Genomic DNA, 12,814 nt, shown 5'->3' with positions numbered 1-12,814 from the left:
GATTGTGAAATTTCAGATAAGATTATGTCACTTCTCAGAAACCTCCTAGCAAATTATCCTCGGTAGTCAGGAAAAGCCACAGGCCTTCCAGCACTGCACCCTGGGGAGCTGGTTTCTAGAGAGCTGGGGGCTGCCCTTGGGCATGACTGTAAAGTGAGCAGGAGGCAAGAGTAGCTGAGGAGTGACTGGAGGAGACTATATTGCATCTCAGCAGGTACCCATACTCCATGGGTATCACAGACACTTAGAACCTGGCAAGGTACCATGCAACTCATGTATACAGATACGAGTAGGGTTGCCAGTGCTGTTTTCTTTAAATCAGACATTTAATCACTCGGTCTCAGAAAGACATGTAGAATTATTGTGTTCACTTTTCCAATCAACTCATGCAGTTGCATGTTGCAACACTCAAAGTTACTCTGTCCCCAGAGGAACATTTGCTGACCCTCAACTTAGAACCATTCAACATGCAAATAAAGGCTTGTATCAAGATAGGGAGGTAAAGACAAATCAAGAAGGCAGCAGGTACAGGAGCCACAGAGAAGTGGGGAAGCTGTGGGGAACGTGTTCTCATCACCCACAGCAGTCATGGGCATTTAGTGGTAGCTAAACACTTCTGGGAGGTGATTAAGCCTGAACAAAGTAGATTTTTGGAGTCTTGGCTAGAAGATCTTGGCTCTAACAGAAGAGCAATGAAAAGGAAACCCTAGAAAGCTGCACAGGCCTAGAAAGATGAGGACAGAGGGCCCTTCGGGGAGGGTGGGGGTGCAAAAGTCTAGATTGCATGCCTCCGGGAGTAATATCAGTGTTAAGTACATAGAGGGGATCTGATAGAACAGTCTGATTAATAGTGTTCTCTCCCAGAATCCCTTTTTTTTTTACTCACCATCTCCCACCAAATCCATTTTCCATCTACTTAATTATTAACCCTTAAAAACTCAGCTTGAGAATTACAGCCCTCCCCTCCCCCCCAAGGAAGCCCTTTCTCAGGTACCCAGTCTGCCTAGCCACAGCTTGTTTCAGGATGTTCCAGCTGTGGCACGTTGCCACAATGTCCTTTGTCCCCCTAGTTCCTTGGCAGAAGCCTACCACATCGGCACATGGCATCCCAAAATAAAAGGCTCCACTTCCCAGCATCCCTTTCTGTAAGGCCTGGCCATGAGACTTCCATCTGGCCAAGAATCAGGAGCAGTGCAAAAAACCTTACCAGACAGCTGACACATGCCCTCTGTCCCTTCCCTTTTCTTTTTCACTGGTTTGGAAGTTGCCAAGTGGTAGCTAAAGCTCAAACAACCATCTTTGTCCGCAGGGTGCACATGAAGTACAGTGGAATGGCACGATGGACATATGCTTGCAGAGGGGTTCCTGTGTGGTATAGCAGTCTCTTGGTTGGCTAACCGCTGCACTCCCATGCTTTAGGAAAAAATGTCTCATTTAGACAACTTTTTTTCCTATTACGTGCATGTCCGATTTTGTGACCCCATGAACTACAGCCCGCCAGACTCCTCTGTCCAGGGGATTCTCCAGGCAAGGATACTGGACTGGGTAGCCATTCCCCTCTCCGGGGGATCTTCCCAACTCAGGAGTCGAACCCGGGTTCCCTGAATTGCAGGCAGATGCTTTACCATCTGAGCCACCAGGGAAGCCCAATACAAGAAACTATATTTCTCTTTCTCCTACTGCTACTACCACCCGAATTCCAGCCAGTAAGCTCCAGAGAGCAAAACTCAAAAACCACGGGCAATATTTTGACTGTTGAGGTTTTGTTCTCTCAAATACCTGCATTCCTATTGTATATATGTTTTAGGCTAAGTATCATGAGTTAGAATTAAGCCCAAAGGAGGGAGAGGTTTTAAAGCTGCTCTACCCCCTGAAAAAAGGTTTTAAACACTACTGGATAATTCAGTTTTCTTTAAAACTCTTTAATATCAACAGTCAACACACACACACCAAAAACCATAAAAGTTAGGTGTTTTTAAAATGAAAAGCTATCTCAATTATGACTGCACAACCTTTAAATTCTAAATGAGCCCAATTATTGTGAAGATCCTGAATTTCAGGAAGTAAGGATGGCTCAAAAGTCACTACAATCGTTCAAGTCAACCTTCACTGCAGAACCATCACAGTTCAGTTCAATCACATCACCAAGGAACTCTCTCAGCTTCTCTACATTACCGCATAAGTGCCCCAGCCTGGGATAAGCAATGATTCTTTGCAGGGGTACGTAAAACTTATCTTCAATACAGAAAGGTTGGGGAGCCATCTCCATGGCTTTATCATCTTCAGTGAGTACTGGATCTGGAAGGTCTGAGGTGAATTTTCCTGTCCAGTTGCCAGGGGCTACGAACTCAGGCTCCAATTCATGCTGTCTCAAACCCACTTGGTATTTCTGTCTCAATCTGCTCACTTCTCGGTACACTAGATAAATCACCACACGTCTACGGTAATTTATCTGCTGTAAGCTTGGGTATGAGGTTGTATAAACCTGAAGGAGCAAAAAAAAAAAAAGACTTGAAATAGAAGAAAAATTTTCAAAACCACTAGTAACTTTTCAGCACATTAGAATTAACTGTATATACAATTAAGCATATGAACATGTGAAACCTTACCTACTGTGAAAGTCCCAATTATGAGGGTCAAAAATTCCTGGCATATAGATATTCTTCAACATATTTTTACCATGCACACCTCCTCAAACAAAATGGGTCTGACAAGCTTCAAGACTCAATTTCAAGTCATGTCCTGAATCAAGCTACACAGAAACTACTGCTGTTTTTCCTCTTTCCTAACAGATTACCAAGTTGGGGGGGTGGGGTGCGCAGTTGCTGGAGAAGTATTTCCAAGACACCAGCAGATCATCTCTGTAACATGCTTTGAGAGATCATGGGGCATGGGATTTTCCTCAAAAGAACGTCATTCACACTTCTCTCTAGTGGGGACTCATCTCACCATCCCAGTAAGTGACCTTGCTCTGAGAACAAAGAACACTCACAACTTCATAAACATGTTCACCATGATGCTCCAAATCAGCCAATCCAGCTGCTTCTGCTTTTTTCCGGAAGACTCCTATCTGGGTACAATAGCCAACATCCTCAGCTCCTGTGGGTGGTTCCCCCACACCAGTAAACTCCACCGAGTAACTGTAGCGACTGGCCACATCTAAAGCCCTAAGAGTCAAAACAAAGAGAAAAGATGGTTTTCTAAACTAAAACAACCATTTCCAGTAGGACAGAACATAAAAATTACAAGTTAAAATAAACTGCAATTCCTACAACATCACATAAGGCCACATCACTGGGTTTGCTTATTTCTGCAAAAAAGCATTAAGGCAATGACAGTGTCAGTTTCCCAGTAACCATAAGAATATGGAACAGCATGCAAGGACAAGGAAACCAGAAGGGCTATAATCCCAACTCCTATTTGGGTTTGCAGTTTTGCCAGAACATGGCCATCTGTCATGCCATTTTGGGAGATAACTCCTGATACCTTCACATGAGGTACCAGTGCCCACACACCGTTTCCACACTTGACAGAGAAAATAAATGCCCAAAGGTGGTAGTTCCTTAACGATTATATGCTAAGTTGCATTTTGGGAATCAATTTTATTGGAGTAAAGTAAGAAATAACATATTATGGTAACCATAGATACTAAGATTTCATATGGTTTAAAATTCCAGTGTAATCACACACAAAAAAAAAGACACTTAAGAACTCACCAGGTCTGAAACTGCATTCTGCTCCACTCAAATTTGTGATCTGAATCTCTCAAGACTGCACAAGGAAACAGGGAATTGAATTCAAAGTTTGGTGTGCTGATGACAATCATGGCTGGAGACATGTACCCAAAGACAACTTCAGGAAACTTGGCCAGATCTTCTGAATCAAAATGTTCTATTCTAAAGTGGTCAGTGAGAAAGATATAATGAAACCTAGTTTCACTTGCAAGTAGCTCCCTAACTGATTTAGCAAAACAATGTCTAACCATGGACCTCTCAGACCAGGTAAGAGAAACATGATCTGATGTTTTTCACAATAGCCAAAAGGCAGTTAAAAATAAACAAATGATGAATAAGCACACTGATATATACAATGGAATATTCAATCTTAAAAATGACATTCAGATCCAGGCTACACATGGCTGACACTGATCGCTGTGCCTTGCTCTTCAACCAATGTTCCAATGGTCTCCGTCAGTCATTTCAAACATTAGGCACCTACTGTGTGCCAGGCAATAGGAAATACAAAAGAAATAAAAATCTAGAGAATACATTACTAAACACTTGGAAATCTGGACACGACAGTAGGCAAACTGACCCTAGAATAAGACACTTAACTACTATTAAGAGGTCATTTAGAGACATATTTTGGTTTCTGAATACCATTTCCCATTAAAAGAACCAGAAGTGGCAGATTAGGAAGGAAAAGTAGACAACCAGTCTGGTACATCTTGTTACAACAGGAAGTGCGTGCTCAAAAAAAAGAAACAAAAACCAGACATATCACAAGGACACAGATGCCAGCTTGAAAGGACCCTCCACTGCTGTTGACCAATCATGGGAAGATCTGAGTAACAAAATAAAGTAAGTCACAATCCATTAAAAAAACAAACAAACAGGAATTCATGAGTTCACACTGAGGATAAATAAACTGGGGTGAGAGGGCTCCTGACTAGTAAATACAGAGAAGTACTGAAGCCACAGGAAATATTTACCACCATGTAATACAGGTAAATTTAGGGGGGAATATGGATGAGTAACAAAATATGTGCATGGTATGCAGTCTCCACTCTGCTTATCTGGGGCTGGAAGGCAGTAATTATACAGCTAAGCAACCACAAACACACCTTGACTGGAGAGATCAAAATTAACCTCCTCAGGGACAAACAGACATTACTGCCTCCAGATGGAACGACCTGAGGACCCAAATACAGTGCTCTACTGTATTCCAGGAATCTAATCATTAAGAGCCCAAACTGAAAAATACTCCTATTAAAAATAAAGAGAACCGAGGAACCGCCTGGTGGTCCAGTGGTTAAGACTCAGTGCTTCCACTCCCAGAGCCTGGGTTCAACCCCTGGTCAGGAGACCAAAATCTTGCAAGCCATGAGGCACCACCAATAACAAAAAGGGAACTGCCTATTTAATACTGAATTTGTTAGGGGCAAAGAGTAAAACCTACACTTATGTGGTTTAGAAGAAAAATGTGTGGAGGGAGAGAGACTTAGGGAAACAACAAGAGAGCACATATACATAAGATAAAGAAAATAAGGGAAACGTTCACCTGTGAATCAGGATAAAGGATATGGGTGTTCATGGTACTCTATACAGTTTGTATCTTAACCTATAAGCTTGAAATTATCTCCAAACAAAAAGTTGGAAAAAGCCAGGGAAAACCTAGTCCCAACTGACAAGCAATTTTCTCCACAAATAACTCAGATTATGACAAATATTTAGGGTACTAACTTTACTGAGACTGATTAATTCATATTTTTCAAATGAATAGTTTGAATAGTGTATAATATATAGTATATATATAGTGTATAGTAAGAACCAGTTTCATACTTACAATTCAATACATGCTGCCAAGTCAAATCCGAGCAAACGACAGTCTTTCTCTAACACAGAGCCATGATACAAGGTAATCGCTAAATCCAGCTCCCGGGGATCCAGATGATCCCCTATACATGGGGACAGCCTTGACCTGCAAAGCATTATTGCAGAAGGAACACTTGAACACATAAAGTCTATTTAGAATATCTTACCAGCTCCAGAAACTCTGATCCCCTGATAAATTATCTCCTGCCTACACTGGTTAAGTCTGACATAGCCTGTGTCCATGACTTGCTGTATTAAGCGCAAGGTCATAGGATAACTTCCTCTCTCATGGGACTTTAAATGGCCGACAAGAACAAGATTTTTAGTACTTGATATTGCTCTCATGATTAATACTTTTGGTTCTCTCTCCTCACCTTGGATCAGTAATATTAAATTTTTTGTTCTTTAGAAGAAAAACATTCTTAAAACGATCTGTGGAAGTCATATATGAGCAAGCAACTCACTCAAACTGAAGGAGGCCGTGGGCCTCTGTCCCAGAGCTGTGGCAATTTAAATCCTCTGCTTTAAGTTATCTTGGTGCTCAACATTGGACTTTGCCATTTGAAACTGAATTTGCAATGCTTTGATGGCTTTAACTACTGCATTGAGGCTATACTTGCTACATAGGTAAACAGAACTTCTAGGTATTATTCACAACATACAACCAATTAATGTCATGGGAAAGGCATTATTTGGTAAGCCTGCAGCTCTCATAGTGCCTTCTTTTAAACAAGTTGTATACAGCTGGTGTAAGTAAACACTTCATCTGGGAATTCCCTGGCAATCCATTGGTTAGGACTCCAAACTTCCACTGCCAAGGGCTTGGATTCAATCCCTGGGTGGGGAACTAAGATCCCATAAGTTGCATGGAATGGCCAAGAAAAAAAATACTTCATCTAACTGTAATTAATAGTTAGTTTTAGATTAATGCATAATTATTTTAGAGAATTCAGTATTACCCACTCCACTTAAGTCTCCCCTCATTGATATCTACTCCAACAAGCTCTTCAATGCACTTTTGGTATTTTAAGATCGCTAAGAGGCAAACATCACCACACCCCAAGTCTGCAACCTGTAGATGAGAAAAAATGTTATTTCAAAGACATTATAGCCAGAAATCACACATGATCAAGCATTTTTTCGCCAGAAAGAGTTGGGTATCAGAAAAATTACATAGTATCTTTTTGGTAGAAAAATTACATAGTATCTTTTTGGTAGAAAAATTACATAATATCTTTTTGGTAGAAAAATTACATAATATCTTTCTGGTAGAAAAATAAAACGGAAATTAACCTGATACATTGAAAACCTGGGAGAAAAAAATAGGTCCTGTTAATTTCCCAAGACCTACTACAGTGTTTGGACAATAAACTAATTCATGGACTTCCCTGGTGGTCCAGTGGTTAAGAATCTGCCTGCCAATGCAGGAGACACAGATTTGAGTCCCTGGTCTGGGAAGATTCCACATGCCACATGGGCAACTAAGCCCATGCACCACAAGTACTAAACCCATACTCTAGAGCCTGTATTCTGCAACAAGAGAAGCCACCCCAATGAGAAGCCCACACAGAAGTGAAGACCCAGCGCAAGCAAAACTAAATAATTAGAAATAAATAAACTAATTCAGTTTTCAAGGTAAATTCTAGGGGCCTGGCATAGGAGCAGCACCTATGACAGGCAAGTGTTCTAAGAGGGGTCTGTGCCTCTGAGAAGCTTGAAGATTTAAAAAGGGATACTGACCAAACATACTAGGATGCAGTCTAATCTGTTAATCTAATCTCCTTAATTTATATTCACATACATTCTTAAGATTTTTATTATATCTGACTTTCTTAATCACACAATAATCTTCATTAACCACAGAGAGTTATCTATATATTTCTGAACTCTACGTTATGAAAAGGGCAAATGAAGATAATTCATGACAAACACTTAAAAGTACCTACACCCAAAAAGATACACCATCTGAGTTGCACCCATGGTTATTCACTAATTTTCCTCTTTGCGGCAGGCACATTTATGGAATGGTGGGAGAAGGGGAACACAGAAATGAAAAAGGAAAATCTAACTACAGAAAGCGTATTACAGAAGCACTGAGCTGCACTAATTTTTAAATATATAGTATACTATATAATATAGTATATAATATGCTATTTAAAAATTAGTATATACTAATATATTATTAGTATATATATTATATATGTATTAGTATATAATATATACTATATAATAGTATAAAGAAAGAATGGAGCTGAAACCATACTAAGTATATATGAGCCCTATCACTTGGCATCCATCCGTTTTCCCTTCGTAGCAGAGGTATGTGGTCACTAACTATCACTAACTATAAACCTATCACTAACTGTAAACCACATAGCAGAGAGAAGTCTGGAGAGGTTAACTTAATTCATGAGAGAAGCTACCATTTTCTTAAGAAGTCGATCATCCTTTAGCCTGTAACTGGCCCTACAGACTTCAGATGTTCACTGGGCTAGCCAGTTTCCCTGGTCCTATGAAATCCAAACACCGGACTTCCCTGGTGGTCCGGTGACTAAGACTCCATGCTCCCAAATGCAGGGAACCCAGATTCGGTCCCTGATCAGGGAATTGGATCCCATATGCAACTAAGACAGACCTGGCACAGCAAAATCAATAAATAAAATATTAAAAAAAAAAAAAGAAATCCAAACACTGACACAGAAGGGACTGTTACTAAGACAGAATCCAGTGCCAACACTGATCACATACCTCTGCTACAAAGGGAAAGCAGATGGATGCCAAGTGTTCCTTGCCTTCCGCCACCATTCTTATCTAGTTAAAAAGAACCACAGTATCTATGTCCACAAGACTTGTCTACCTGATGTGTGGACTAAATGCTCTAGAAATGTGAACCACATGAAGATCACATCCAGTGGTAACATGTCAAGATCTCCTTCACATCTGAAACTTGCAATGTTGAATTTTACCTGAGCTCTGTGCTCCTATCCCCCATGCTTTGTATTTTGACAAAGAGTTTTCAGAAGGTACCATCTTGCCCACACTCACAGATGTTGCCTAGCGTTCCCATTCTTTGCTTAGAATGATAACCTTGACTACTTGTCCCCAAATTCTCTCCTCCTTCCAGGCCCCTGAACACTGGACTGCATTTAGCCAAGGACTGCTCCCAGGTAATAGGCTGGTTTCAGGGTTCACACCTTCCACTATCCAATTATACCACTCTTTTATCGTACTTCTCCTCATCCTCCTCTCTATAAAAGAAAATTCCTTTTTGCCCATGAAGACAGATGCTCTCCCTATTGCAAACCCTTTCCCTCCTTGCAAAAGTCCTCTCGTATAGCCTCTGCTTACTCGCTAGGTCCTTATTAAGATATTTTCATTTGACAAAGCATTAGAGAAGGCATTATTAGCAAATAACTGGAAAGAGAAATACCTACCTTCTTGGGTTGATGTTGCGCCACTAAATTTTTAACGAATTGGTAACGTTGTTTGTATAATGGAGGATTAAACTTAATTACCTTCTTACTGGGAACTTCTTCGACGTTTCCATCAACTACACTATTGCACTGAAAGTTTATAAATAACAACAACAACAAAAAAAAAAGGTAAGTGTTCTAATCATGCATGACTTCAGGAATTAAATAGGAGAAAAGTTTTATTTCCCCCAACCACTTCGTAGAATACATAGGCCCTTGAATCACCTCAAATCCTAAGATTAGGTGGCACTGTACTTCCTCCACACTTCATTTCATCTAAACCTCCTTTCATGTCTTTTAAATTATTATCTGACTTTAATGCCCCCTATAACTCAGGGTCAGCTGAAGGGAAAATTACTTATGAATTCATTTAATAACACAATCATAAGTCTCCTAGCCACACTGAACTACAAGGCCTAGGGTTCAGCTAGTGCATACATGCTAAATTGTGTCCAACTCTAGCCCGCCAGGCTCCTCTGTCCACGGAATTCTCCAGGCAAGAATACTGGAGTGGGTTGCCACTTCCTTCTCCGGGCGATCTTCCAGACCTAGGGATCGAACCTGCGTATCCTGCATTGGCAGGCAGCTTCTTTACCACTCAACCACCAGGGAAGCCCTGGGGTCCAGGTGGTCAGGAGGCTAGAACCTGTCTATAACTGACAAAGACTCTCCTTAACCAAACGGAAGTTAGACTGTGCCCTCTTTTGACTACACGTTCCTGAACCCTGTCCTGTCTTTGGCTGGCCTATCACAGTTTTACAGGTATCCTAAAGTCACCCACACTTGATACCTCATCACACACTTCATCCCCCACCTCAATATATGATCATACTGGCCCACCTTCAGAATCCTATCATAGGTTTAGCAAGAACCCCATACCCTTGATGGGGTTCTCCTTTCTTTTCCATCCACTGATTCCCTCACTCTGTTCACATGCCATGTATCCCCAGTTGTCTATTGCACAGAGTTGGGCCCCACCTCTCTCCCCTAATGCAATACTCTTAGTGCAATAGTTCTAAATAGTTTTCCTTTTACAAAGGTCAAAATTTCCTTGACATGATTCCCATTACAAAATAATGTCATGATTAATCCATAACTACTGTTACTGTTGTTCCTAAATTATTGTTGGTGCTTTTCAGTCGCTAAGTCCTGTCTGTCTCTTTGCAATCCCATGGACTGTAGCATGTCAGGCTCCCTGTCCTTCACTAACTCCTAGAGTTTGCTCAAACTCAAAATCATATCCATTGAGTCGGTGATGCTTTCTAACCATCTCATCCTCTGCTGAACCTTTCTCCTTTTGCCTTCAATCTTTCCCAACAACAGTGTCTTTTTCAATGAGTCAGCTCTTCACATCAGGTGGCCAAAGTATTGGAGTTTCAGCTTCAGCATTAGTCCTTCCAATGAATATTCAGGACTGATTTCCTTTAGGATTGACTCCCCTGATCTCCTTGCAGTTCAAGGGGTTCTCAAGAGTCTTCTGCACAATTCAAAAGCCTCAATTCTTTGGTGCTCAGCCTTCTTTATGGTCCAACTCTCACATCTGTACATAACTACCAGAAAAACCATAGCCTTGACTATAGGGACCTTTGTCAACAAAGTGATGTCTCTGCTTTTTAATATGCTGTCTAGGTTGATCATAGCTTTTCATCCAAGGAGTAAGCATCTTTTAATTTCATGGCTGCTTTCACCATCTGCAGTGATTTTGGAGCCCAAGAAAATAAAATTCTGTCACTGCTTCCACTTTTCCCCCTTCTATTTGCCATGAAGTGACAGGACCAGATGCCATGATCTTAGTTTCTTGAATCGTGAGTTTCAAGCCAACTTTTTCACTCCCCTCTTTCACCCTCATCAAGAGGATCTTTAGTTCCTCTTTTCTCTCTGCCATTAGATGAGATGATCTTTAGTTCCTGTTTTCTCTCTGCCATTAGAGTGGTATCATCTGTATATCTGAGACTGTTGCTATTTCTCCCACTGATTTTGATTCCAGCTTCTGATTTATGCAGGCAGGTATTTCACGTGATGTACTCTGTATAGAAGTTAAATAAGCAAGGTATAACAATATACAGTCTTGCCATACTCCGTTCTGAATTTTGAACCAATCAGTTGTTCCACGTCCAGTTTTAACTGTTGCTTCTTGACTTATATACACAGTCTTATAAAGGAATCCAAAATGCACTAGAGCATTGCTGTTCAAAAAACATGCAAATATGCAATGTTCTCATAGCCTATTTTTAATAGATTTAAGGTATAATTAATATATCTGAAATATTTCAAGATAAAATCAGAAATGCCTTATCTGTATTTGAATGTCAAAAAAAGCTACCTTTAAAAAGATTCACCCAAGTTATTCCAAACATACTTCCGTTTTTTCCAATAATGAAATATTTTTAATTAATTTTCAAGTCTACTGAAGTTCCATTCTTCAGTTGTTAAAGCCACATCCTAAGTCCTCAATAACCATGTGAATTATAACCATTTTACAAAAAGGACTTGAGCATCCGCGAATTTTAGTGTGCACGCGGTGTCGTAGAACCTATCTCCCAGGGTTAGCGAGGGAGGAATGTACCTCACAGGATATCACGGGGATGACTCTTCAGTCACACAGCAGGTCACGAAGGAAGCCTTACCTCCATGTTGTTTTCCGCCTTTGTTTTCAAGTTTCGTTGAAACAGAAGTGCAGCTGTCTCCTGCAACCCCTAGGAATCAGCAATGACTAGGCTGTAAATAGTGTATCAGTTTTGTAGAGGAAAGGCTAGACTAAGTAGCTGCTGCCTAGATCACTGGGAAGGAAGAGAGCGAGGTTTCTTCCTTCTCTTTACGTTTAATCCACATTAAAGTATCCTTTAACCCACAGAATGTATCCAGGAAGCACTGCTTCAGACAATAGCAAAGAAAACCTAAGTGGCCTTCCGCTCCACCAAACACACGCAATAACACCCATTCTTTCCTTTTACTGTTAGTTGGATTAAAACTGAACAGTTCTATCAGTTGTGACTATTTCATTAAAGCCCTCAACGTCACTCAAATTGCTTTCAGCTACTCTTTCACACGTGGTCAAAATGAAATTTAAAGAGAAAAGTGTCCTAAGTGAAAGTCACTCAGTCGTGTCTGACTCTCTGCGACCCACCCCACGGACTATACAGTGCATGGAATTCTCCAGGCCAGAACACTGGAGTGGGTAGCCTTCCCCTTCTCCAGGGGCTCTTCCCAACCCAGGGATTGAACCCAGGTCTCCCCCATTGCAGGCGGATTCTTTACCAGCTGAGCCACAAGGGAAGCATATATACTCCAGCACGTATCCAATTCACTACCGGCCTTGAATTTTACATTTTTAGTTCTCTGTTGCACATCTGCCTCTATCCACTAGAACTCAGTCTAAAGTGTAGACACATCGATCTCCTGACTTGAGTTATTCTCTAAGTCGTAACTCGGAAACCCTCCTCGAGAGAGCTCAGGAGAGCATGAGTGGATGCAACTATTACCTTTCTGTAAGAAGCACGTCCGCGCGCGGCCGACCAGCGGACATTGCGGAGGAGAGCGGGTGCCGCACCTCTCCCCGGCCCGGCCGCTGACACTGGCGCACGCGCGGTCTCACCACGTGACCTTACCCGCCCGCCGCCGCACCTGCGCCGGGGGCCCCGCCCCGGGGACGCCCTACTCCTCCGCCCGCGGTGTCCGGAGCCCAGCTCCGGACTCAGCCCCTCTCCTCTAGGCTCCTGGCTCCAAGACATCGGGGTTGTGTCTTTT

At 41.5% G+C, this 12,814-nt stretch overlaps 1 protein-coding gene across 2 annotated transcripts; it reads right to left on the bottom strand.

The window, feature by feature from the left end:
* Nucleotides 1-1,911: 1,911 nt before the first annotated feature.
* HENMT1 (HEN methyltransferase 1) lies at nt 1,912-12,610 on the bottom strand. Of its 2 annotated transcripts, XM_065927559.1 has the most exons (8): nt 12,550-12,610; nt 11,695-11,763; nt 9,029-9,157; nt 6,554-6,666; nt 5,566-5,700; nt 3,717-3,896; nt 2,993-3,167; nt 1,912-2,485 (listed from the first exon to the last, which is right to left on the bottom strand). In XM_065927559.1, the coding sequence occupies exons 2-8, from the start codon at nt 11,698-11,700 to the stop codon at nt 2,075-2,077; spliced, it is 1,149 nt and encodes a 382-aa protein (XP_065783631.1). In that variant the 5' UTR covers nt 11,701-11,763; nt 12,550-12,610; the 3' UTR covers nt 1,912-2,074. The 2 variants fall into 2 exon arrangements, with proteins under 2 accessions (XP_065783631.1, XP_065783639.1); XM_065927567.1 differs by lacking the exons at nt 11,695-11,763; nt 12,550-12,610 and adding an exon at nt 10,335-10,428.
* Between the last annotated feature and the right edge of the window lie 204 nt (nt 12,611-12,814).

Source organism: Muntiacus reevesi, chromosome 1, assembly GCF_963930625.1.
Source record: "Muntiacus reevesi chromosome 1, mMunRee1.1, whole genome shotgun sequence".
Classification (NCBI taxonomy): Eukaryota; Metazoa; Chordata; class Mammalia; order Artiodactyla; family Cervidae; genus Muntiacus; species Muntiacus reevesi.
This window is presented reverse-complemented; position numbering and strand designations above follow the sequence as displayed.

Coding starts and splice junctions, on each gene's coding strand:
- HENMT1 (XM_065927559.1), bottom strand. Junction 6,667..9,028: donor CGCAACATCAACCCAAGAAG/GTAGGTATTTCT, acceptor TCTCATCTACAG/GTTGCAGACTTGGGGTGTGG. Junction 5,701..6,553: donor GGGAGACTTAAGTGGAGTGG/GTAATACTGAAT, acceptor AATGCTTTGCAG/GTCAAGGCTGTCCCCATGTA.